Source organism: Anguilla anguilla, chromosome 17, assembly GCF_013347855.1.
Source record: "Anguilla anguilla isolate fAngAng1 chromosome 17, fAngAng1.pri, whole genome shotgun sequence".
Taxonomy (NCBI): Eukaryota; Metazoa; Chordata; class Actinopteri; order Anguilliformes; family Anguillidae; genus Anguilla; species Anguilla anguilla.
Genome location: NC_049217.1, coordinates 28,828,724 through 28,855,895, shown reverse-complemented (window position 1 = coordinate 28,855,895; position 27,172 = coordinate 28,828,724). Strand labels below are relative to the sequence as shown.

The 27,172-nt window shown below is 47.7% G+C and overlaps 1 protein-coding gene and 1 non-coding gene across 3 annotated transcripts; one reads left to right on the top strand and one right to left on the bottom strand.

The window, feature by feature from the left end:
• Nucleotides 1–2,962: 2,962 nt before the first annotated feature.
• LOC118216821 (polycomb protein suz12-B-like) lies at nucleotides 2,963–17,070 on the bottom strand. Of its 2 annotated transcripts, none has more exons than XM_035398346.1 (16): nucleotides 16,250–17,070; nucleotides 14,825–14,871; nucleotides 14,583–14,647; nucleotides 11,524–11,592; nucleotides 10,790–10,839; nucleotides 10,479–10,564; nucleotides 10,017–10,248; nucleotides 9,301–9,403; nucleotides 8,681–8,786; nucleotides 8,007–8,184; nucleotides 7,132–7,220; nucleotides 5,726–5,869; nucleotides 4,923–5,080; nucleotides 4,388–4,586; nucleotides 3,764–3,837; nucleotides 2,963–3,414 (listed from the first exon to the last, which is right to left on the bottom strand). In XM_035398346.1, exons 1-16 carry the CDS (start codon nucleotides 16,431–16,433, stop codon nucleotides 3,015–3,017), a joined length of 2,184 nt encoding a protein of 727 aa, XP_035254237.1. In that variant the 5' UTR covers nucleotides 16,434–17,070; the 3' UTR covers nucleotides 2,963–3,014. The 2 variants fall into 2 exon arrangements, with proteins under 2 accessions (XP_035254237.1, XP_035254236.1); XM_035398345.1 differs by having other exon boundaries at nucleotides 2,964–3,414; nucleotides 3,758–3,837.
• An 8,034-nt stretch (nucleotides 17,071–25,104) lies between these two features.
• On the top strand, nucleotides 25,105–25,176 carry trnat-cgu. The gene has a single exon. It is a non-coding gene; the product is annotated as a tRNA-Thr (tRNA).
• The last annotated feature ends 1,996 nt before the right edge of the window (nucleotides 25,177–27,172 follow it).

Genomic DNA, 27,172 nt, shown 5'->3' with positions numbered 1-27,172 from the left:
AAGTGTACAATGTAAGATTTTTATTTCTCATTTGGGTAAATGTCTTAAAACGGTTGGTAATTTGCAGGACGTTACTGGTGTCTAAAAGGGTTCAGTATTTGAAATCATTCTGCTACTGCACTGCTCCTTGTTAAAACATTTCCTCATGACCTTCACGATCAACTGCCAAGAACAGGTGTACATATATCCAATTTAACCTGGTGCGGTTTAGTAGGTTTCAACCATGTCTTTAAAATCGTTGACACAGTGCACATACTTACTCTAGTTAAATGCTGTGAACAGGGTGTAGGCCTACTTCTTCTGAGATGAGTTTTATTCTACCATCAAATCTTGAATGGGGTGGGGGGGGGGGGGGGGTATTGTTGAATTGGCCATGAAAAAAAAATCAAGCAGAACTTATGAATGATTAAACAGCCTAAGCAGACAAACCAAAAAAAAAAAAAAAGTAATTGACTAAAACAGTTTGAGGCTTTTTGGCCCAATCATAAAACAAAATGGACCCCCAGGCCTCCCAGCAGCCAGATCGGGCTCAGGCTCCTCGGCAGCATTTTCTGACCAATAGGGCCACGGTACTGGAAACGGACTGCGGAGAGTCGCCCGGCGGCACCGCTGGGACGTTACCGCAGCGACGGGCCGGGTCCTCGTCCGAAACGGGGCGAAGGGCCAGCGCGGCGCGTTCGCAACCCCCCCCCCCCCCTCCTCCTCCTCACAGGTACGTCCAAACCCTGGGACCTCAACCGGGCGCCACCGTCTGCAAAGACAAAACACGAAAAAAAAATGGCATCATTTGCACCTTCGCTGGACAACGGACGCATTTCACTGAATGTACCAACGTATGAGATGCTTACCTCACCCTCGGTGCCTGTGTTCACTAAAACGCTTATTTTTTACTGTGTTTGAGAGCCACACATTGTGTTTGCATTTGAATAAATTGGGTGGCTAAAGTGCTGATGTTGTGGATTGCCTCCCCTCCCCTCCCCACCACACCCCACCCCCTCCCAAACCCCACACTAGTGCCCATGTCAGTCAAACCACCTCCACTGATGCCACTCAACCTCCAAATGACAATGGTAAAAAAATTCTTTATTTTAAATAGAAAACAAACATTTTCTATGCCTCCTTTATTACAAAATTCACAACTTTTAATAAGCTGGTTTTCACATAATGTTGGTTCATGAAGTTTTGACTTTTTTTTTTCTTTTTTCCACCCTCCTCTCCTCCATTTCCCCTCTTTTTCCGGGCCGTTCAGAAGCAAACAGAAAATTATCTTGTGCAAATACTGCCAGTCTTTTCTTCCGGAAGCGGCGAAAGCAGCCAGCAGTGAGGCCACACGAGTGGCTCCCGCACCTGTCCGTCATCCCAAGTCCCACCCCCTTCTCACACACCCGTGGGCTGCTTTAAGCAAATTAAAGCAAAAAAAAATAGAGAAAAGCTTTTGTTACCAGTCCTTCAAAATGCAACCTGACAGTCATCACTGATGTGTTACTGCTGGCGTGGTATCAGGATTTAGAAAAGAAAGAAAGAAAGAAAGTTTGCTGAAACGTATGTTCCTCCCCCCCTTTGGTCTGCTGTCCATTCAAAGCCTCTTGAGTTTATAAAAAAGATCCTGCCCTTATAAATCCCAACATTTTATAATCCAATATATTCATGGTGAGCAAACATTTTATTCTTCTTCGACTTATATATATACTGTATATACACATTGTTCTAACAAGAGTTTATAGGTTCTAAAAGACTTCAAAAAAAATCATTTAAAGGGGAGTGGGGGGGGGGTCACTCCAGCATCTTAAAACCAGAGAGAAAGAAGGGGGGGGGGGGGGGGTCTGGGCAAAAACGTTAACCCTTTGCAGCGCAAATGCGCATGAGCGCAGGAAGTGCGGAGCGATGGCGGTGGAGGGAGGGGCGGGGCGGGGCGGGGTCACAGGTGCGGTGGGGAAGGCCCTGGCTCGCTGGCCTTCCCCAATCCCACAGCTCCCGAACTCCCCCCGCCGTTGGCGACGTGAAAAGAAGGGTCCAGCAAACGGAGCAGGCGGCAGCGGCGATGACGAAAGAACCTTCCGTGTTTCCGCGGAAACGGGCGGGGAGACCTGTAAACAGCTTCCGGCCGGGTAATCCGGGCGTGGCGGGGGGGGGTCCGTTTTCTGCCACGCCAAAATACCCTATGAATGGGGGGGGGGGGGGGGGGCCGATTGTGGCCTTGCATAGGCAGAGGAGGGCAGGCAAAGCTGAGGGGGCGGGGGGGGAGCCGGTGGGCATGGACTCTCCTTCTCTTTGGGGACCACTTTGGGGGTCCTTGGCTCCGGGTCCAGAGCAGAACAGGGTGGGACAGGACACGGCTGCGCTGGCGTTTCAGAGTCAGGCGGACAGAGGCCACGAAGGGACCGTCTCAAAACTTCAACAAACTAAACAAAGTGTACAAAAAAAAAAACAAACAAAAAAAAAGTTCAAGTTTTCAAGAATGCATCAAACACGACCCCACATTTGATGAGCAAAAACAAAAGCCATCAAAAATCGAAAATCTTTGAGTTTCTCTCTATTCAAAATATATATATTAAAAAAACAAAAAGTTGCATCTTTCCAAACCAGCACCTAAAACGAGAGAAGTGCTGAAACACGTCATGATCACCGGGGCTCGGAAGAAAGGGGGAAGATGACGACACAAAAAAAAAAATCTTTTGATCCTTTCCCTTCCCAAACACATTATGCATTAACATCTATCTCTAGCTGCGTCGTTTAGTTACCTACCCCGACCCGGGAAAGGAAAGGAAAGCGTGGTGGCTGTGGCAGAAGGGTTAACCCCTTCCTTTGTTCAGTACGACAGGAAATACGGTTCGCCGCGACGCAAATCCAACGCCACGGCCGGAGCCGACTGGACTTTATGTGGCTGATGCCCAAAAAAACCTGTTTTTCCAGCCAACTGCAGGCCCCCAGAAGCCCAGCCAAGTCACAGGGCGGAGGAAAGGGTGGTGGTGGGGGGGGGGGGGGGCGAGGTTAAAGGAGGGGGGCGCGGAGCTTCAGAGTTTCTGGCGCTTGCTGTGCTTGGGAACGCCTGGCAGGGAGGCCTCGTCGTCCTCCTCCTCCTCCTCCTCTTCCTCATCCTCTTCCTCCTCATCGTCCTCGCGGTTGTCGTGGCGACAGGGCGCCTCGGCGCAGGGGGCGTGGCCTCCGTTCAGCTGGGGCTCAGGCTCGGGCGGCTCCTCCGCCACCCCCTCCCCCTCCTTGCCGCTGCGCGCCTGCATGTCGCGCATGCGGGCCATGATCTTGTCGATGGTGACGATGCTGACCAGGTTGAAGTCGTGCATGCTGACCAGGTGCAGCAGGAAGTTCCTGCACAGGTTCTTCTCCACGATGTAGGGCCCGCACTTCTCCACGAACAGCATGCAGGCCAGGTTCATCTGATTGTCCGCTATGAACCTGCGGGGGGGGGGGGGGGATTCACGGTGAGTGACCACGCAACGCAGGGCGTTCGCCGCTGCTCTGGTCACGTTCAGACGCCAGAAACAACCTCTAGAGCAGAGCACCCGACCGACAGCATGAAAAATGATTTCACATGTCTTCATACGCCCGGTCTTTCCTCATTCAGTCCAATTATGCCAATAATTCTTGACCTGACTGAACATAATTTCAGATTACTGGCTGATACCGCCAAGTCCAATTTACAATATTAACTTTTTATTTATTTTTACTTTGAATGAAAGGCTGAAATTGTAAGATCTGGTTTCCAGCGTCTGAAGTGACAGCGTAATATCATACGTACCCGTACTTCATCACGTGCAGGTTCCACAGCTTCATGACCTCCTTCTCGCCCTCGTTCACGTCTGTGAACTCTTCTATTTGCTGTGGGGGGGGGGGGGGGGGATATAGTCATTAGAAATTTGTTACCCGAACAGTGAGACACACAGAGAAGCCAGTTACCACAGCGACAACACCATAACACCATAACACCAGACCCTGCCTAACCCCAACAACACAACCTGCCTCACCCCAACATCAGACCCTGCCTCACCCCAACACCAGATCCTTTCTGACCCAAACACCACAACCTGTCTGACCCCAACACCAGACCCTGCCTAACACCAACACCAGACCCTGCTTGACCCCAACACCAGATCCTGTCTGACCCCCAACAGCACAACCTGCCTGACCCCAACACCAGATCCTGTCTGACCCCCAACAGCACAACCTGCCTCACCCCAACACCAGACCCTGCCTGACCCCAACACCAGATCCTGTCTGACCCCAACACCAGACCCTGCTTGACCCCAACACCAGACCCTGCCTCACCCCAACACCACAACCTGTCTGACCCCAACCTGCCTGACCCCAACACCGCAGCACATGGTGGGTGCGGGTGCGGGTGCGGGTGCGGGTGCGCTCCCTCTCTCACCGTGATGGTCTTCTCCCTCAGCCACTCGGGGTCTCGCTCGTCCTCGCTGTCCACCTCCATCTCCTGCGGCCGCAGGGGCATGCAGCTGTCGCTGTGGAAGTACAGGCGGTTGTGGCCGCTGATGTAGGTGCGCTGCTGCTCCCGCTCCCCGTCCTCCGACTCCAGGAACTCCGACAGGCTGGGCTTCGTGCGCTTGGGCCTGCGGGGGCAGAGAGAGAGAGAGAGCGCTTAAAGCCCCACGAAAAAACATCCTGGAGCCCCGCCCCACAAAACCACCCCAGAGCCCCGCCCCACAAACCTACACTGTGGCTGGTGTCCCTGTAGCGTGTGTGGCTGGTGTCCCTGTAGGGTGTGTGTGTGGCTGGTGTCCCTGTAGGGTGTGTGTGTGTGTGGCTGGTGTCCCTGTAGGGTGTGTGTGTGGCTGGTGTCCCTGTAGCGTGTGTGTGGCTGGTGTCCCTGTAGGGTGTGTGTGTGTGTGTGTGGCTGGTGTCCCTGTAGGGTGTGTGTGTGGCTGGTGTCCCTGTAGAGCTCCTACCTGCAGACCAGGACGTGGGTGACGGCGGTCCTCTTGACGGGGCCATTGCGGCTGAAGGCGAAGCCGGGCTGGCTGTGGATGTCCTGAGGGTTCCCCACGTACGAGCCGTCGTAGCACTCGTTAATGGACACGTCTATCCGGGCTCCCTTCGGGTGAGGCTGGACAAAGAGACAGGGGAGGCGGAGTCAGAAAGAAGCCCCTCCCCCCACCATCCCCACAGCCCAGAGATTTGTAAACCACATCCACACAACAGGATCAATCAGGCCTGGTGGTGGAGTCTCTAGGTTTTTGAGCAACAGGCTTTACTGCTGAATATTACCTTATAACCCCTGTTATAAGGTGACAAAGTGGGAAAACTGAAATCACTCAAGGAATGGGTTGGGGGGTGGGGGGGAAGGAAGATCCCAGCATAGGAGGGGGGGGTGGGGGGAGGTAGCGCGGGTACAGGGGCGTAGAGAAGGTCCCATTGCGGGCGGGGGAGAGGGGTTTTGAAGGTCCCATTGCGGGCAGGGGGGAGGGGTTTTGAAGGTCCCATTGCGGGCGGGGGGGAGGGGTTTTGAAAGTCCCATTGTGGGCGGGGGGGAGGGGTTTTGAAGGTCCCATTGCGGGCGGGGGGGGAGGGGTTTTGAAGGACCCATTACGGGCGGGGGGGAGGGGTTTTGAAGGTCCCATTGCGGGCGGGGGGGGGGGGGGGGGGGGGGGGTTTGAAGGTCCCATTGCGGGCGGGGGGGAGGGGTTTTGAAGGTCCCAGTGCGGGCGGGAGGGAGGGGTTTTGAAGGTCCCAGTGCGGGCGGGGCACTCACCACATAGTTGAAGATGAAGCGGCTGTGGGACAGCTTGAGGTGCTTGAGCAGACTGTAGAGCTTGCGGCAGTTGAGAGTGCACCAGGGGCAGTGCAGGTCATCCCGCGCCTCCGTCTGCTGCCGGGTGTTGTTATTGTACAAGAACTGCAGGGGGCGACATTTCAGACCGTTGTCGAAACAGGTTTGCCACCCTGATCAGGTGCATATATTTTCAATGATGTTTTAACTCTATGGTGTGAGGTCACAAATACGTGATTAGAATCTTAACGAATCATTCCAGTGCTGATGTCACAATCACTACTGGTAACTGAAGGCAACAGAGTTTTAGAACACTGGCTTTAAATAAATTTAAAAAACCAACATTCCAAAAAGAGCTATGGAAGAGTGCATAATTTTAAGGATTTTGTTGGTAGAACAGTCAGGAATACCTTGAGCTATATGGTTAATGTTTCACAGTGGAACTACATTTAGAGATCCACAACTAAAATATGTTGTGTCTACAAAGGAACACACTTCATTTTCCAGTGACCAATAACCTTTAGGTTGTAGTGAAATGAATGTACAAACCAGTGGGCCTGGCCTGTCCAATTTGCAAGCACCATCAGCACAGTGATGGAGCAAGACATGACAGCAAGCGAGTTCTGCTCTGGTTTGCATCTCTTCCGAGCGCATGCATGCATTTTTAATGAGACGTGTGTTTAAGATGAAGGGCACACGGCCAAACCTGCAGTGGCTATTCAGCCGAATGGATCAGAGTGCAGCATGCACCAGGAATAATCCCATATTTTTAATGGCTAATGCATACTCAGAATGCCACTCAAAAAAAAAAAAAAAAAACATTTTCTTGCCCAATCAATGACGACGCATACAGGAAGGACGGAGTTGAATACTAAAGACTAAAGACTCATCTCTTCAGGCTGCACCTCTCCCCACCCCTCCCTAGCCTATAGTTTAGCTCAATGTACCTAGTTAGGCTAATACGATTACGTTAGTTTTTATTTGGCAGGATTGTTTTTGTCTGATTAGGCAAATGTGATTCCAGTGCTAGTTTGCACTTGGTAGGATTGTTGTTTGCTGAACAGGTTACTCTACAGGGTTGGAGTCCTGATCTATGTGGTCACTTCTGGCACTACAATCCTTACTTCACTCTAGTGTGTTTCTTTTGCACCTCTGCACCTTGAACTAATGCACTTGTTGTACGTCGCTCTGGATAAGAGTGTCTGCTAAATGCCTGTAATGTAATGTTATGTAATGAATATTCATCGGTATCCAAGCATCGGATCAGTAATTGATCCTGTGGAACTTAAGAGTACAAACCAGCCCATAATACTTCAGGCTGCCTGATGTGAACCCGGGGGGGGACAGGGAGGGGCCGCGGGGGGGGCGGTTGGAGTTGCGCAGCTCACCTGATAAAATATGCGCAGCTTCTGCCGCGGCTCAACGGAAATCTGCTCTCTCCTCGTCTGGATATCTGTGCTAATGGAGTCCTTAACAGCTGCAGGGGAGAGAGAGAGAGAGAGAGAGAGATACAGAGGGAGACAGAGAGAGAGAGAGACAGAGAGGGAGAGAGAGGGGGAGAGAGAGAGATACAGAGGGAGAGAGAGAGAGAGAGACAGAGAGAGAGAGAGAGAGAGAGATACAAAGGGGGAGAGAGAGATACAGAGGGAGAGAGAGAGATACAGAGGGGGAGAGAGAGAGAGATACAGAGGGAGAGAGGGGGCAGGGAGAGAGAGAGAGAGAGATACAGAGGGGGAGAGAGAGAGAGAGAGAGATACAGAGGGAGAGAGAGAGACAGAGAGAGAGATACAGAGGGAGAGGGAGAGAGAGAGATACAGGGGGGGGAGAGAGAGAGAGAGATACAGAGGGGGAGAGAGAGATACAGAGGGGGAGAGAGAGAGAGAGAGATACAGAGGGGGAGAGAGAGAGAGAGAGATACAGAGAGAGAGATACAGAGGGAGAGAGAGAGAGAGACAGAGAGAGAGAGAGAGATACAGAGGGGGAGAGAGAGAGAGAGATATACATAGGGGAGAGAGAGAGAGAGATACAGAGAGAGAGACAGAGAGAGAGAGAGAGAGAGAGAGAGATACAGAGGGGGAGAGAGAGAGAGAGAGAGAGAGGGAGAAGAATCAAATCAGCGCAGCAGCTCAAATGAAGTCAGACGCTCTCACAGACCCGCTCAAAGTGCCGGTGAGCCCGGGACGCAGAGCGCCACGCCGCCGGTCCCTCCCGGACAAACGGACGGGCAAACGGACGGCCACGGGGCTCCGCCCCCTCTCCTCACCTAGGGCCTGCGCGGGCTTGACGGCGCTGGGCCGGCTCTCCACGGCGCTGGAGTCCGAGTTGCGGGTGGCCAGGGGCTTGGCCACGGGGGCGGTGGACTTGTCGGCGGAGTCGCCCGTCCAGCGCAGGGTGAACTGCAGCGTGGGTCCCTGAGAGAACGTCTCGAAAGGGGGCAGCCACTGGGGGGAGAGGGGGGCGGAGCTGACATCATACCACACCCCACCTCTCAGCACTCCCTCACATCTCACCCCCCTCTCACCCTTCCATACAGTCTCACCCCCCTCTCACCCTTCCCTACAGTCTCACCCCCCTCTCACCCTTCCCTACAGTCTCACCCCCGCCTCACCCTTCCCTACAGTCTCACCCCCCTCTCACCCTTCCCTACAGTCTCACCCCCCTCTCACCCTTCCCTACAGTCTCACCCCCTTCTCACCCTTCCCTACAGTCTCACAATGCCTCAGGCCAATCAGGCGTGTGAAATACACGATCACATGACCTTGTTCGCGCTACAGTTAGACAACACTCCTGCAGATGCCTCAACAATGTATTAACCAGACAAAGCCAGACCAACAGGCAGACAGATAGCCAGACAGACAGACAGGTAGACAGGTAGACAGGCAGACAGGCAGACAGACAGACATACATACAGACAGGTAGACAGACAGACAGACAGACCTTCCCATCCAGGATGGTCTCCCAGGTGGCTCTCTTCTTGCTGACCGGGCAGTCCTCCATCTCCTGCATGGACACTTCATACTCCCCATCCAGCAACTGCAGACGCCTGGAACGGGACGAGGCCCATTTACCCAGCATGCCCCAGCCAGGCACTAAGACTGCCACTGAGAGCCGTGAGGCTTAATAAAGAACAGACACAACCACGCAGGAATCACACACACACATACACATACGTACACAAGCACACACACACACGCACGCACACACGCAGACACACGCACGCACACCCGCAGACACACGCATATGCTAAACTCACACACTAACTCAATCACTCACACAAGCAAATCCATGCGTATGCTTATTTGCCCTGACAAACTATGCAAATTGGCAATGCCTGTCCAGCAAAACAGGACAGGATATCCAAAGCCTTCCCAGGTACTCTATAATACTACAAGTACCATGATCCTTTATATCAATGTTTAAATGGTCGTACTTGACTACTTAACATTCTGAAATTGTGGTTTTGTCCACATATCCACGCCACGGCATTTAATCACCTCTGGGTGCAATCAGCACACAACTACGAGACAGAGGACATTCAAAATAAGGTCGTCTGTTACCTGTTTTTATCGAAGACAGTCATCTGGGCGACGAAGGTGGTCTCCCCGTCCTCTCGATGAGACATGTTCCTCCTCCTCCTGTTTGGAAGCTCCTCCATGACATCTAGGGAAAGGAAATTTAGAGATAAGCTCGCGCAACCGGTGTTAACCTCCACAGTGTCACAGTACAGCAAATTGCGAGTTTAAGGGCCAGCACTATAAATACGACAGTCGGTAGAAGAGGGGTTGCAATTGCAGAGGTTGCTGGTTCACATCCCATCCGGGGCATTGCTGATAAACTCATAGAGATGGTATCGTAAGCAGCCTGGGTAAGGCTGTGTGCTGAGAAGATAAAGAGAAACACACACTGAGACTAGGGCTGGGGTCATTTCATGCCAGAAATGACCCGAAATCCATTTCACGAATTAAAAAACGTCCATAATGTTCTGAAGTGGAATGCAATGAGGCGCTCAGTTGCGAGGCATTCCGAGCTTCACGCACCACCCACCCACGCATTTCGGAAAGGATGGAGTCGAGATGCAGCTATGTGACTCGGGATGATTCAGGGGATGACTCAGGGGATGATTCAGGGGATGACTCAGGGGGTGCGGACATGGCTGTTTGAGGCGCGGGCGAGATGACTCGGGGAGCAGGCGCGGGCGAGAGGATTCGGGGTGCGGGCACGGGTGAGAGGACTCGGGGTGCGGGCGAGAGGACTCGGGGTGCGGGGCACTTGCCGATGTTCTCGTTGGTTTCGCCGTTGGCTAGGCCGTTGAGGTCCCGCCTCCCCGGCCGGGACACGCGGAACAGCAGCGAGTAGGACTTGACCATGTGGCTGTTGCTGGGCTCGAACTCGTTGCTGGACACCACCAGCGAGGGGAAGGCTCCCGGCTTGGGCTGGCCGCCGTCAGGGTTCAAAGGCACCTGCTTCTTACCGGTGGGCACTTGCTTGACCGGGCAGCTGACGTCCTGGGGAAGAGCACAAATCGCATTCAGAACAAATTCAGTGCGTTTACACGCCCTACACCAGGGATACTCAAATCCAGCCCTGTAGTACTACCGGTGTTAACTCTCACATGCTTACCAGGACTGACTGACTGAGGCAATTTAACCGTTAAACGCTCAGCGTTATCTTATGTGAGCTGAAGGGACCCAAGGTGGTCACACAATGAAAGCTGGCGTTCACTTTTTTTTTTTACCTTGCGTTTTTTGTGGCAGACTTTGACGAGTAGCACCTCTAAAGACACAGAGTTTTGTTCGTTCTCTGAGTTCTGCGATGGCTTTTCTGCGGGGGGGGGGGGGGGGGGGGAATGAGAGAGAGAGAGTGAGAGAGAGAGGAACTTTGTAAAGTTTGGCAACATTAACCCAACTCCAGCTGCCCTGGATCCAGTGAAGAATAAAAACGATGGGATGTCAGCAGGCATCTCAGGCATTGGTGGTCAAGTCACCAAACTTTAAAAACAAAGCAGGGATCATCCCCCCATAGCCTGAGCGTAAAAGGAGAGCTTACCTATTTTATGGAAGAATCCAGTGAATGTGAGCTGAAGGTGTGAAGCCAGGCTGTAGAGAGAGAGAGGGTGAGACAGAGAATGAGACAGAAAGAGAGAGTGATCCAGAGAATGAGAGAGAGAAAGAGAGACAGGAAAAAAAACATGTTAGACGCTTATTCAGTCTGTGACAGGGAGCAGTAGTCGATATAAACGAGAGAGAGAGAGAGAGAGAGAGAGAGAGAGAGGCGGACAGGTGAAAACTAGGTTCTGAGACGCCGGGTTCTAAAGATGGTCGGTCCCAAACCCAAACGTGAGCCCGGTGACCGGGTGCTGGAGGCCCGGTCGCACCAGTGCCGGCTACGGCTGGAGGTCACGCTGGCGAGGCAACAACAGGGCCAGCCTCACAGGGGAATGTTAGCGGGTGAGCCGGCTAGGTCCGCTGGGCTCATCGCTCTCTAGCGGCCACTGCTGGTCAGACCAGGCGCGTGCGGACGCACAAACCGGGAACGCGCTGGCCTCGTTGTCCTCCGACAACACGGGCCAGCGCGTGATCGGCGGTGCGTCTGCAAGCGTGGAAAAAGAAGCGAGAACACGCATCACATGACCCAGAGGAGTCACGTGACCGCCCTCTCCTCCTGAAAAAAAAATCTAAATCGAGGAGAAAATATAAATCGTTTTTTAAAACTAGGTTTGAGTTTTAAGCGACCACAGGCAGAAGCAGTGAACACACGTGCAACCCGACGGCAGCTGTTACCTGTGGGACTCCTGCTCTCCTCTCATCTTCTCCACTTTGAACAGCAAGTCGTCCACTTTAAAGGACTTCCTGGAGCCACAGACAAAATCAGGGGTTAATATCACATCAGGGGTTCCGCAGACTACTGCACTCGTGAAATGCAGAGAAACACACACAGGCATTGCCCACTGCTGCAGAAAAACTTCTCATTTCCAAAAAAATAAAAAGAGAGGAATTTACAGCATCAAAAAAGTTCCTTAACACAACTGATCCAAAACAGCATTGTAGTGAGGTTGTGAGGTGAGGTTTTTTTTAAGCCTTTGCTAGTTACTGTGTTATGGCATTTACAGGGCTCACACAGAGCTGGATGAGACCTTTTAATATGTGTAAAAAGCGCAAAAAAAAAGTTAACTTAGGAAGGACAATTCAGTGGTAGTTTCTTTTTCAAGATCATCAACTTGCTGATTGTTTCATTAAAGTAAAAATCTCTCTGCCGTCACGTCTGCTCACTGACACTTAAAGCCACTCAGAGCACATCGACACAAAGCTCAGCATCCTGCCGGGAACCAGCTCCACCGCCACAAAGATCTACAGAGAACAAAAAAAACAGCACTTCCAGCTCTCACATGCCGGTTCATCTGCAAGCCGCGCAATTCAGCGCGGCACCAAAAGGCAGAGAGCAGGCGACTCACTTCACCTTCAGCAGCAGCAGTTAGGGTTTACCACTTTCCACTTCATTTCTCTCCAGTCAGACTAAGTCAACTGAACCATATTATATTTTTTAAAAAACGATTGCATTCACAAACAAAATATTTAGTCTGGCAGCAGTATTACGAACTCAAAGCGGTCCAGGTTTCCAAGATGCAGACGGAAAAACGTCAGAATTTTCGGTCAGAATTTTCACCCAAGGAAGTACACCTTCCTGTTCTTTGATGACTGTGCAGTTCCCGCAGTGTGGTTGATTACACGGAGTGGAAACAACCGGGTTCTCACCGCCCTCCTCTGCTAACAGCCGCGTAACAGTAAGCGAATGACAAGCCGGTACAGCCCACAGTGTATTCCAGTCAAAAATTCTTACGCTATAATTTTACCCCAGTGTGAACATGCCAGTCTCATTTTAACCAGCGGCGCAAGTTCTTTTCAAGAAATAGCCTACCTAAATATCGAAATAAATAGTAGCACTTTCACCATAAGCAAAACCTGTCAGTAAACCATCATCATGATATTCACACATGCACAACTATTTTGAAATGGCTTATCTGATGATATTTTTTTATTTTATTTTTTTTTACAAAGAATTAGTATGTAGAAAGTTACGGTTTTCTAAAACAGATTCTCTTCCTGAAATGCTCAACAAAAACACAGTTTGGGCTCGCAAATTGCAATGACACATAAGGCTTGTGTTTCATCCCATTTCAGGCCAATATGAACTAATGTGCCCGGAGTTATTTGTCAACAGTGCAAACTTCCAGCCCTGCTTGTGTAAAAGTCCAGTAAAACACAGGAGCTCAGTCAGAGTACATCATCACAGCATCCACATAACATTCTCATACGTACACACATTTACACACAGACTGACAACTCATTTTAAACTACAGTCCTTCCTGAAAATCTAAACGAAATTCATAGCGTCATATTTTTGTCCTGGCGATAGATTGGCGGCCTGTCCAGGGTGTATTCCTGCCTCTCGCCCAATGCATGCTGGGATAGGCTCCAGCACCCACCCACGACCCTTGCCCAGGATAAGCAGCTATAGATAATGGATGGAATATTTGGAATACTGTTTTCTAAAACTCTTGCAGCCCTCAGTGGATCTTAAAATAATTATTCTGAACTCCAGCAGGCACACAGGTAATAACAGAAAGCCGTGCACATCTTAGTATTAAAAAAATAACAATACTTATATGCGTAAGCTTGCAAAGTTCAAGTCAAAGCTAACTAGTAGCGAAGTTTTGCAATTCAGCACTTAGGCAAGCTACCGCAAGGTAAGCGACCAATTCAGGACAAACTGCTTTGAGTTCGGAATCCCACTCCCTCTCCTCAGCTAGCGCTTAATAAAAAAAACCTGCAAAGCTCTCTCGGAACGAGGAGGAATAGTAAAAATCCAAACGGTCGGAAGACGTGCTGTGGTTTAGCGTCGGTTCCAAGTAAACGAGCGTCCCTTTGGGTTGCCTTCGGTGCGAAAGCACACTCTGGTACGAAACGCAGCCGCCTGCGTCTGCTGCACTGGCGGCGGGTGGCTCCCAGCGCCCGAGCAGGACCCGGCCTCAGTACGCCTCCTTTCATTTATACTTTACGGCTCGGGGGGGGGGGGGTGTCAGGGGCTGGAAACAGCCCGTGCACATGGAGGTCTTCCCACTTGAAAAGAGCCGGAAATCACAGTCTTAAATCATTAGGCCAAATAAAACAATTCCAACATCCCCCACTCGTGCTGATGATACAATTCAGATGTTTTTTTTCTCCCCCCCAAAGAGCGAGACCTCAGAAATCTCAGCCGATTCCAAATGTGTCTAAGGCAAGATCTTCAGACGCTTTCATCAAACGCAGCAGATGATTTAGTCAGATCACTCGTCAAGCTTTGCAAAGTGCTATGTTATTTTTTTTAAAAAGGAAAAGAAACCCCACTGGCCTCATACTGCAAGTGTGTGAGGAAGGCTGAACGCAAGAAGGCTAATTCCACAAAGATGCAAGGAAATGTAAAGCAGGCACAATGTGAATTCATGTTAACAGGAAACAGATCATTTCAGAATTTTATATTTTACTACATTCAGAAAAGTATTTGGCTACTGTATGTTCCAGGATTGTACATTTCTAATCCACTGGGCCTCTTAGACAGGGGGCTTAAACGACCAATTCCATTTCTGAATGAATCTGCGTGCATGAAATTGAATTTTCCACTTGCGGGCAACTCTTAATCTGTTGAACTCCATCAGAAAACAGTAGCCAACTTTCTGCGTCCTGGCAACACCGAACAGCAAAACAGCCAAATGGGTGCCTTTCTAAGCAAAAGCATTCAAATACAATCTGTGCACAATGCTCAAAAAAAAAAAAAATAGCACCGTTCGGCTCCCTGTGTTTACCTTTTGGCATTTGTTCGTGAGTTCCGGTGGGACATGTACGTGAGCGTCCTGTGCAAGAAAATGGGCTGAAATGAAAAAAAGGGACAAAAAAATTTCCCAGTGTTAATTGGGACAGCAGACACAAGACCACCTCAGGTTCACAGCAGAACAACCCATCGCCTATACAGACACTTCCACACACAACCTTACTGTGTGGAAGTATTGGAGCAATACATCTCTATTAGTTAAAGAAAAAAACGTACCGCAATCAGGTTCCTGGTGCGAAGGAATCTGTAGATTTGTGTTGGTTCTGCAAGGAACAGAAAATATGGAAACACAACCGTTCACCATCTCCACATGGAAAGGTCCCACCTCCCTGTCCATTTTCAGACTCACTCAGTCAAAGGGTATTTCATAAAACATTGGTAACCTGGCTAAGCGTTTGAACTGTTAAATGCAAATAGATGCCACTCAAGAATTAATTTTACAGCTTTGTGCCGGTTAATGTGTCCACACCTGGGTGATATGGATCTCACGCACAAGAACAGAGATAAGTGGGCTCAACCTGTATACCTCTACACGTTCATTACAACGCATGCAATATGACAGCAGAATTTAAGATCCGCTCGATACTTTTGTTTTTGTCAGGTTGAACAATGGTCCCTTTCAAATTTGGTTTGAAATGTACCATTAAACCGGAGGGCCTCGTGCGCTGAGTCGACTGTCAATTTTTCATCCACAAACTCAAGTAAGATGCTGCTAATTATTTGACAAGCGAACAACATACGAATTCTATCAAGACGACCCTTGGCCTTAGGTATCCAACGTTTGTATGCGAAGAACATAACGTCAATTTCAAAAAATCTTAGCTGGCTATGAGAAAACCAAAAAGGTGAACCGAAATTAGAGCCTTGATTCTACATACAACGTTAGCTAGTTACCTATTACTATTAGGCTAATTTATGCACCAGATAGTAAAGGCATGTTTTAGGCAGTGGTTGACCAAGTTTGTAGCTAGTTCACCAAATAAAACAGTCAGCCAGCTAGTCAGTGACTTGATTTATTCAACGTAACACAAACTCGTTAGCCGTTTAAATAACGCCAATAACTTGTGGAATACTGCCACGTTAGCTAGTCAGCTGAGGTTGCTAGCGACTTATTCCACAAAGCGCATAACCATTCCACTAACAATTAGCGTTATGAAATAGCGTTAATCATCATGAGGTTAGATAGCTGGTAAACGTTAGCTAGCGAAGTTATCCAACTGATGAAGTATCATTACCCAGCTAGCTAGCTAGATAACAAGCACAATATCAAGCAAGCAAACCGCAAAGCTTTAACTGGCTAGCTGGTTATGCCAGTTAACGTTAACGTTAGTAAATGCAGGCAAAGACAGTTTTTCGGAATATAGAAGAGCACGTCGCTAGTGCCAAAGACAGGAGGCACATTCCACTGAGCACGTCAATCATCTTAAAGCAGCTAACGTTATCATGCCAGTGTTTAAAGTTAATCTTGGCCCATCTTCTAGGTATTCTATAGTCAACCACATTATCGCCGCATAGCAGTCGACTTAAGTTAAACAACTGGTAAGCTAAATTAAATTACAGGTATGCTATGTAGCTAGTAGCCACTTTTTTATCATTAGCGTTGATCAAAATAAAGTCCGAGGACGGGAAACGTTAACTCACTTTCGAAGGCCTGGAGGAAAAGCTCATGATCGGCTTGTATGAGTTCCATTTTCGGCTTCTTCACCGGGGCCATCACAACAGCGGAGGACTGGTACACACCACCATTGGCTTTACCACTAGTACAACCCAAACCAGGACCCGAAGCAGAACCACCACTCCCCGCGCCGTGCTTTTGAGGAGCCATGAAAACGGCGGATTGCACAGATGACGGAAATAATTCAGCTAGTCCTTTTTTAAAACAAAGGACACAGAGACCTAGCTAGTCTTCTTCAGCCAAAAACAGTGGCCAGCTAGCTAAAGTGTGTAGCTAGCTGTCTACTTGCTAACGTTTTAACGTCCGGCTTTAGAATAATACAACGTTAGAAAGCTAGCTAGCTAGCTTGAAAATAGCTGTGCGTGATCCCTGTTGTGGTTTAGCTAGCTAGCTAGCTAGTTATCTCTCAACGAGAAATAATCTCTGTTTACTTATCGGAACCTAACAACTAGATAGCTAGCTAGCTAAGTCCTGTAGCTAGCTTGCTAGCAAAGCAGATACAGATAGCTCTATAGCCAGTTGCTCGGGAGAAGCCATGAAATAATTGTTGCAGGCGGTTTTTCAATGGTGAGATATAAATAGTGTCGCTAGAAATCACTTGAATGTATATGTAAGTCCAGTTTAAGCATTTGATACCCCCTTTCTCTATTTCTGAAAAGATGTGTATATAATAGGAAGCAGTTTTCAAGATTAAAATAAATATGTTAAGATCATTGCTTCCCCCCAAAACAGACAGAACTCCCGTTTGACTCCCTCGCGGACAAGGCAAGTGTGACTTGCTGTGAACACATTACCCGCCCTCTTTCAAAATGTAACCGAATAGAAGAGGTTGTTTGAACTCTATCGACTGTAATTGGTCTGACGCGTTTTCAATCCACCCGCAGACACCACAAACAAGTTCGGTAGAGAGGAGAATTTGCCGCTCGCGCTCCTTTCCTCTTTGAAACTATTTTGCGGGAAATCGCTGTGTACGAATGCCATGGTGCATTATGGGCACAGCGGCCGTCAAATTAGACGGCCCCTATTGATAAATGTTTAACAGTACTATTTGCTTGCACGTTTTCTTTTTGTGTAACTCCCGAAATCACTCAGAGAAGAATGCCAGCGCGTTTCAGTGTTTAAATTCTACATCTGACTTCCCGATGGAACATTGTAGCATTCCCAGATAGATGAAACACACTATGGCAGAAACAAGTAGCCTATTTCAGGTTTGGCATCGGCATTGGCAGTGTCATTAGTGATAAAAAGAAGTTTCTGTGGCTTAACCTTGATTCACTGCAGAGATTCCTGCATGTTCAATATCTTGTGGAAACTGAGAAAATCAGTGGAATAAGTGAGAAGCTTCAACTATTCGACCAATTCATGGGTGGTAATAATCCAGAAACAATATACAGGGTCTCAAATTCTCTGTTTAATTGATCATTAGCACCACACAGGAATAACTCAAAATCACATCATAAAGTCAACCATCTTAAGAAAAGCAAGCTTACTTTAAATATTATCTCATTTTTAAGCAATATGATAGTTCAGGTAACTTATGAAACGTAACCTGTACTAATGTTAATGATGATAATGCTGGATCCCCTCAGATGCCAAGCCCTGAAACATTATAGCTTGTTCACTCATCTTTATATCTTCACTATATTGCCAATCTGTGTGCTACATAAATTTGTACATCACTGATTTAAACAGCAGCAGGAAACAAACCCAGGTATCAGTTCCAATTTTATCAACCTCATAACACACACTTCTTATATCATTTTCACACTCATGCACATGCTCGCACTCACACACACACACAATTTACTGCCTTTAAAAGTGTGGCTTGGTAAAAGTATTTTCCCCTTTCCTGATTTCCTCCATTATTGCATATTTGTTGTCACACTGAATGGTTTCAGATCTTTACACAAAATGTAATATTAGACAAGGGGAACCTAGGCAAACTCAAAACACATTTTAAAAATGATTGTATGATTTTGTGCTTATTCAGTTTCCCTTAGTCTAATATTACAGTTTGTGTGACAAATATGCAAAAATAGAGGAAATCAGGATGGGGGCAAATATACTTTTACATGGCATTGTGCATTTTTCACATGCTTGCTTGAATATGAAACATGTAACTTGCATCTCACTTGCAGCCCTTGTAATGGTGGCGGTGTAGTCAGCAGAATCTCCCAGAAATAAACATTAAAAGAGTTTTAACAGCCGGCGAACTGCCGTGAAACGACCCCAAAGACGTGACGCTCTGGACCGGAGATGATGGAACACTCGCGGAGGCCAGACGCGGTCGAGGCTATCCCAGGAGGCCCCAAAATGCCCCGAAACCCCCCCCCCCACCACCCCCCACCACACCCCCCCAATGGAACCTCAATCACTGGTGAAGAAATTGGGGCAGCTCTCCGAATCCCCTGCCCTATTTAAAAAGGCAGAAGAAATCATTTTAGAAAACGAAAAAAGTGAGGCTGTGTGCTCATCTCCGGTCTTACCTCCCCATTGTTAAATATCATGTGTAGTGTAGTGTCATGGGGTAATGAGCTGGTCTGGTAACCTGAAGGTCACAGGTTCAATTCCTGGGTAGGACACTACGATTGTGTCCTTGAGCAAAGGTACTTAACCTTCACTGCTTCAGTATACATCCAGCTGTATATGCTATGTAATAGTTGTGTAAGTCGCTCTGGATAAGACCGTCTGCTAAATGCCAGTAACGTAATGTAAAGGGACAGAGCGTAATCCCACACACTTGGTCGTTTGTGTGTTCAGGATTACGACTGCCCTTACGTAACCCCCGCCCCCCGCCCAGGCACCGCCATTACCACCACATAAAGGGCTTATAGAAACCGCCCAGGCCTGACTATCGAGCGACTGTCCTTCGCTGACCTGTTAGGCCCCCACACAGTCCAGAGGGCTTAATGCAATTGAGCGCTTGTTTTCATTGCGTCAGCCCCCTTTTCACAACGGTCCCATACACGGTTACAGCCGCGTGGAAATTCGCCGTTGTTTTCGGATTCTGATGCAACCGTAAGGCCGCTCACGTTAAAACCTCAGCTGAGGTTGTGCCTGAGAGCAAAAAAAAAAAAAAAAAAACGAAACTGCTGTTTCGACACACAAAATGCGTTCGGCGTGATGCCGGACGCAGCGCGTTCACCGTCACTGCAATGAGAAAGTGTAAACAAACGTTCAGTCGCAGGAGACCTCAGCGATCCTACCTGTAGCTTCATTTTTGCGACATTATGGAAAATGTCTTGTTTTCTCTTTCTGGCAAAGTCTGCAGATGATTGGATTATCACCCCCACAACATAAAGACTTCCGATCCCCGCACTGCTCCTGCTCTAAACCCACTTCAGTGAAGACAGAAAACCTTCCTCCCTTGTTGAATGGGTGGTAAAGCTGTTAATTCAGCAGTTTCTCTGGCTATACGTATATATATATATATATATATATATATATATATCTATGTGTGTGTGTGTGTATAAGATTTCTTTGCTTCTCCCATTGTCTCCTTTTCAGTACACACTCATACCATTTGCACTCAAATTTTGGTTCCCATTCACATTCTGCTGACAGAACACCCTGTTCCCATCTACAGAAATAGAAATGTTCCTCTTATTCTCAGAACAGAAATGCTGTCTGACGGTGAAGTGTACACACAGTCTAACCGCAGAGGTGGGCAACGAGGGCCGTCTCTGTTTCCGGTTTTCATGCCGGCTTCTGGCCTTAATTACTTAATTAGCCCCTAACGTTTACGCCACCTGACATTTTAGCTACATTTCTCGTTAAGCGCACGAACGACAGCCAAAGACTGTTCTTGCCTCCCTCCACGAAACATTTTACTGAGATCTAATCTATGAGTGAACCAGTGTTTGGCGTATACAGCCAGTTAGCTCATTTAGTCAGGGTAACTGATGTAAACAAAAACCTGCGTAAACAACGGCCCTCCAGCACCGGAATTGCCCACCCCTGGTCCACCCTGTCACATAGACTCACATTCCTGGATCAAGCCTGTAAGACTGTACAGATGGAAATGTTCACAAAAGAAACAAGACCAGGTCAAAACCTAGCATATGGCTGGACCGGCCGACCAATGGTGTGACTTCATAACTCGGCCGACCAATGGCGTAACTTCATCATTCAGTCACTCACTCAGTCACCGACGTTTGCGTTTGTAGGGCTGGCCACGCTGTTGCGGCCCAGCCAAAAACACACCAGCAATAATGGGCAGGTGTAAAAATGGTAAGATACATCCTCACCCCAACCCACGACCAAGGGAGTCCATTAAGAGCCTCTCCAGAGTGAGCAGAGAAATGCTAACTTTCTCTGCGCCACGGCATGGCTTTCCCCATGTACTAGCAATCTATGAGGGTGTGGTTGCTTTCCCTATGGTGCAAAAGAAATGCTAGCCAGCTAGCTGCCTTTTTTTCCCACCCTCTGTGACAGCAACTCACCATACCCCCAAAATACTTCATATAGAAACAGAGGGAAGACATTTTTCCACGTCTCCCTTTTCCTGCCTGTAGACGCACTTTTTTCACCGTGTAGGCACGATGACAGATTGGCCCTCAACCCCTCTGACATTCAAACAGTTTTGACACTGGACACTGGGTCCGAAAGGGCAACTAGACCGCATCACAGTCACGGCCTATGGACCATCCGGCATCTTCTGTAAGTGCACGTTCTAGTCGAGTATTCAGTCGTCGTTCATCGCTTAATCATCAAGAGACAACAGTGGCCCTGACAGCCCAGTGACCGCTACCGAGAGCCCCCCACCCCCCCACCCCCTCACCCCTGCTGCTTCTTCTGGAAATGATCACCGTCAAGACTTGAAACTGTAGCCTGGACAAGAGTCACAAAAACTCAACCGCTTTGTATCTATTTTGTGATCTTTTTCAGTTTTATTAATTAAATCTCTATATTGATTTGTACAACTATACACACATTTTTAGAGACAAGGTGTACATATACATCCTGAGCATGAGTTCATAATGTTTTTTATTTATTTTTTTAAATTGAAAGCCCTGTACTGTTGTCAAAAATCAGAAAACCGAGCTCATGGAAAAATACAGTCACATCGACAGTTTGGAGAAATGCAAGGCATTTCATAGCAGCACACTGATAAGCCAGTGTTTTGACTTTTTACAAAAAGCTACATTCAAATAACTAATGCAGCGTAAGCCTTCACTGTTATACCTAATAAAATAATTACAGGCCCTTGCATTGTTGAATGCATTATGAAAATGCCTTTGCAAACAGAGTAGGGAATAAATATGGAGGAAGCATAAAGCACAGATTTCACATATTATCACCTACAATCCAATGCATTTTGGCCACATATTAACACTGATTAAGGTCACTTTAAATACATTTTCTGGTTTTTGAGTCACGAGAATTGTTCCCTATACGTTTATGAACATTCCAACTTGTTGAATGTCCAGAATAAAATTCAAGAGTCCAGTTTTTCAAGAGAATTCTGTTGTCCTTGCAGAACTGCACATCCATGATTTTTTTTTCCACAGCAGTGTAATTAATAATAATTAATTATGCTAATTGAATTAATAATTTGGTCCATATGGCTTGTGACCCTGGCTCTCAGGTGGAAGCAGGGTCGGGGCACACCCCTTCGCCCCTCCACACTGGAACCAAAAGATTTGGGGACTCCTTGGATCCACTGAGCTGGTGGCCATGCTGTGGGGGAGGAGCTACGAGGCTGTGGTGCAGGACACGGCACGAAAAGGGGCATTTACTGTACGGGACACAAATCCGAAAACGAACACATTTCCCTCCGTGTGTGGCCCCAGGAGTGTGCAGAAGTTTCTGGAAATACGCATGTTGACACAGGGAAACTGCAGCTCATGACCGGCACGCCCCAAATTTCTCTGAAATTTAGCAGGTCGGACATCTTCCAGAAACTGTGTTTCTCGTGCAGAGGGAGCTGCCTGTCCCTGGTTTCAACAGGAAGTCTACTGCACACAAGCCTGACCCCCCAGGCCCCTCCATAGAGTCCCAGGTCCACACCTCCAGCTCTCCAACTGGCTCCATAGCTTACCCATCCCCCTTTAAAGGAAGGCACTGCAGACAAACCAGTGCCTGAAACGCCATGCCCAATTGGCTGATTTAGGTTTAGTGCAATCCAGCGTTCTATTTCTCCTTCCAATTGTACCGTGTAGTCCATGCGCTATTACAATGGTAACCAACCCTGTTCCTGGACATCTACCATCCTGGAGGTTTTCACTCCAACCCTAACAAAGCACACCTCATTCAAATGGTAAATGGACTGCATTTATATAGCGCTTTTATCCAAAGCGCTTTACAATTGATGCCTCTCATTCGCCAGAGCAGTTAGGGGTTAGGTGTCTTGCTCAAGGACACTTCGACATGCCCAGGGCAGGGTTTGAACCGGCAACCCTCCGACTGCCAGACAATCGGTCCAGAGCTATGTCGCCACCTTCAACAGCGAGAGATCTACCGTCCTGAAGGTTTTCACTCCAACCCTAACAAAGCCACACCTCATTCAACAGCTAGAGATCTACCATCCTGTAGGTTTTCACTCCAAACCTAACAAAGCACGCCTCATTCAACAGCAAGAGATCTTGTTGAGCTGCTAATCAGTAGAGTCAGGTGTGCCAAGTGGAAACCAGTCAGGTATGAAATGAAAACCTACGGGACAGTAGATCTCCAGGAACAGGATTGCTCTACTTAGGCCACTGCTCTACTAAGATCACTTGAAAAGATGACGGGCAGCTAATAGGTCAGAAATCATATCCCCCTTCACACACACACACACACACACACACACACACACACACACACACACACACACACACACACACTTTTTACACAAAATACATGCCACTGCCTGTTGTGTGTAGCCGGCTAAGCTGTCATGTGGTCAGTGCATATCCCCCCTGGTGCTGGCGTGCTCCTGTTCCCTCAGCGTTCCCTCAGTGTTTCCCCAACGCTTCCTCAACGTTTCCTCAGCAGGATGTAGGTGAAGAGCAGGACCAGGCTGGCCGTCAGCAGACCGATGATGACCTGATGGAGCGTGATGGCGCTCTCCAGCGCGTGGATGCGCTCCTCCATGGCGCTGGTGGTCAGGTAGTCGTAGACGGAGGCGCCGATGCCCCACACCACCCAGACAGCGTCCACCACGGCCTTCATGGTGGGGGACACCATGGAGAGGGCCACCCTGACCCGGGGAAGGGCCGCATAGAGCGCGCTGCAGCCAACCTGAAACACACACACGCATATGCATGCACGCATGCACAAACACACACGCACGCAGAAACACGCACGCATGCACAAACACACACGCACGCAGAAACACACACACATGCACATACGCACGCACGCAGAAACACACACGTACGCACGCACACACATACGCACACACGCACAAACACACACGCACGCACGCACGCACACACATGCACGCACGCACACACATAAACACACATACATGAGCAGACACACACACGCGAGTGCACACACGTACACACGCTCACACACACGCACACATACACACACACACAAATGTACATAGCCACACACAGACACAAGGGTAAATTCATTAATGCGTGCAAACACACGCAAGGAATCCATGTATGTACACATGCACAAATGCAACACAGGAATACCCAATCCCTGAATGCATACACGTGTCCACGTGCATGCATAGGCACGTACGCGCAGAAATGTAGGACATGAAAATGACCCCATTATTACTGTACAAAATGAAACGGCAGCAATGAGTAGATTTTCCGTGGTAGGAACGTCGAACCCGTGTCAAACGCAAATAGCCACCAAGGTATTCCTTATTGTCGGAATGATGGGCAAAATAAAATTCAATTACATCTTCTACGTCAGCGGTTGAAAAAGTGTAGGCTATTGAGACGGACAGCTATAGGTTTTTAAAAATGCATTTCATTTTACGTTCTTTTTTTGTCAGTACAGATGCTTAGATGATATTTACATAACATATTTTAAAAACAGCAAACATGTGTTCAGTGGATTAGGTAATCCGTCAAGGAAGTGTGAGTTTTCACAGAACCGTTGTTTAGAAACACTTTTTACCGCGACAGAAATGCAAACCACCAACAGAACTCTCAAATTGGAGATTATACGTATATACAAGTGGTGCCAACATAAGGGTTGTTAAACAGATACAACACCAGTAGCCTAGGCCTATATGTAGGCTAATTCCTGCAAAACGCGTGTGTTTTATTCTTTGCTAATACTGTGCTTCGTCATGTCGGATGTTGGAAGTAGCACACTGCTATTTATCGGTAATCTCAGAATCGTCATTTAATCAACATTAGTTTCCATTATCAGTAAGATCTCAAGCTAATACCAAGCGATCCAATGCTTTGCCACACCAAAGAAAGAACACATATAGCGCAGTCTTACCGAAATCTTTCCGCTGACAAACAAATCTGTAAGAATGTCTTCAACATCCGTAACCAATTATCAGAGCAATGCACGCCCGCTAACTAAAGTACACACAGTATTTCAATTAGTGTCACACTCACTCACAGTTGGTTTTCCCGACTTTCACGTCGGTACGCTGAGCGTCCAGAGCACGCGCCATAGGCGTGTCCTAAAAATAGCATCAAACCAGCTACGTTTATGATTTATTGATGACGTTCGGGTAATTAGTGTGATACATGAGGCCTGTCTATAGGGGACAGTTGCACCATGTACTGTAATCAAAATGCATCGTTTCAATGTGCTAGCGGTTTGAAGAATGTATTGTGTAATTTTTTTTCACAGATACACAACTAACTTCCTGATATCTTGCATTAACATAATTGCTCTATGGGGCAAGCCGTCTGGCGCGGTGGCCAAGTGGTAAGGCGTCGGTCTCGTAAACCGAAGATCGCGGGTTCGAACCCCGTCCGTGCCTCATGGGAAACGAGGAAGTCGAAATTTTTAAGCGTACACAATGACAAGAACTTCAAAGTTTATCAAACACACGACGAGTGAAAGATATTCCGTGCAGGTCTTCAGAAACACAACCGAATATGAAACAAATTGAACATATCTAATCAAACCATAAATAACATCTACGTCAGAGTCATGCCTTTGGACATAAACTTCATAGGATTGGATAGCTGAAACCTACCCATTGCAGTTGTTATGCTCTCTAGTTCTTTAAAAAAAAAAGAATTTCAAATTTCCACAAATATTCTTCCAGAAGGAGCCGCTACAAAAACAAAGGCATATTCACGTATTTGATTTGACTGCAGAACAACATGGCACTGCAGCCAGAAAACGCAAAAACGAATTTTACAATAACTCCCGAAACTTTGGAGACCAGTGCACAAATAATGAATGTTAAGCTTAACATGTAAACTTGTTTGGCCTTGGCAGGCTGTCTGAAAAGTCTCTTTGCGCAAGTGCTCACAAATGTGCCCCTGTCAGAATTTAAATGACATTACAGTTACATCTCCAATATAGCCAATAAATCTTGAGTCAGTGTCTTGGAAGATTAATGTACTTACAATCATAACGATTCGTGCAACAGACAGGCCTATCCTAGTCCAGAGCGTAATTATACAAATGCAGCTTAGCCTAATTGGCACTTTGTCTACTTGGGTTGTTACACGTCTTACACGAATTATCTAGTTAATCAATTTAGCGTACGCTCGTATGCAGATCGATTCACATGACCGATAGGGCTTCATGTGCCTGTGACTATCATCAACGGCGACAAATACGCATGGTTATAATAGGAAGACTAGCGCAAATTATAAACTGTCACGTGTCATGTCATATAGCTAGCTCCACTGCGTCATATATTTGACTGTCATGTCATATAATTAACTAAATTATGCCCGACACAAAGAAACAATCTGTTCTACTGTGTTCTCTTCGTCATTCGAAATTATAATAACATAAATGGATGTAACACCAAAGTTTTCCGTTTGGTGGCAATAGTTATCTAATAACCGTTCGGAGGGTGAGAGAAAAGTCTAGAGCGGCGCGTGCAAATAAATCAGTTTGCTACCTAGAATTCCATTTCAGGGAGGGCCCAGGGTTTGTTTGAGCTGGGACTAAGCGACCAACAATCTCCTCTCGCTGTAACCAGTCCGTCACGTCGAGCGTCCCTGCAACCCGGTGGGTCTACCACGAAAACGTCATTGACTGGATTACCCAAAAATAAACTTTTCAGGATTTCAAAAAAAAAAAAAAAAAAAAAACATAAGGAGGGCACTGATAACCAAACTATGTTATGTGGCATTTACATTTTTTCCTTTGTACTGGATAATCCTATCATTTATTTTTAGTGAAAGACTACCTTGCAGTTGCCTCGAAAAGGACGGTCTTATCAAACCCACGGTCTCTGCAACATCCAAAAGCGGAAAGGGGAATCTCCAGTCACCGGTGCAACATCGCGGCTGTCCTGAACTCGTTCAAGCGAACGTCTCGTTGCATTCACTCCACGGAAAAGGCACGCCAGGCAGGCACATGGACAGTTGCAGCGTGGAGCAACTTCGTCGTATCAGTGGTGCGCATATACGAGGAAGGTAAAAAAACAAACAAGAAAAACTGAACTTAATCTTCCTAGCAGGCTGCTAATGATCGAAACGAAATCATTTTTACCTCGGTGATCAGCTTTGAGTGGAATATTGCCGTAGAGGAATTGTTTTGAACAATATTGGAACTTTGCCCTTAATTACGATGGCAAGTTGGATTTAGCCATGGGGGTAGCTATGAAACTGCGCAACCAGTTAAAGCATCTTGCTGCGTGCTCAGCGCAAATAACGTTTTTATTCCGGCCAACTGCTCAATATGGATTTCTTTCTGTGTCAAAGAATGCGAACAAGTAGTGAGCTAACGACTTCAGCCAAGCGAATCGAGATCAATTTGACATATCGACGAGTTTCCTAAGTAGAAGT

Excerpts from the sequence above, each read along its gene's own strand:
- LOC118216821 (XM_035398345.1), bottom strand. The coding sequence starts at position 16,433 with ATGGCTCCTCAAAAGCACGGCGCGGGGAGTGGTGGTTCTGCTTCGGGT. Across the intron at positions 8,185-8,680 it reads AGACCATCCTGGATGGGAAG|TGGCTGCCCCCTTTCGAGAC; the intron begins GTCTGTCTGTCT and ends CTCTCCCCCCAG. Across the intron at positions 5,081-5,725 it reads GCTTCATCTTCAACTATGTG|CCTCACCCGAAGGGAGCCCG; the intron begins GTGAGTGCCCCG and ends CTCTTTGTCCAG.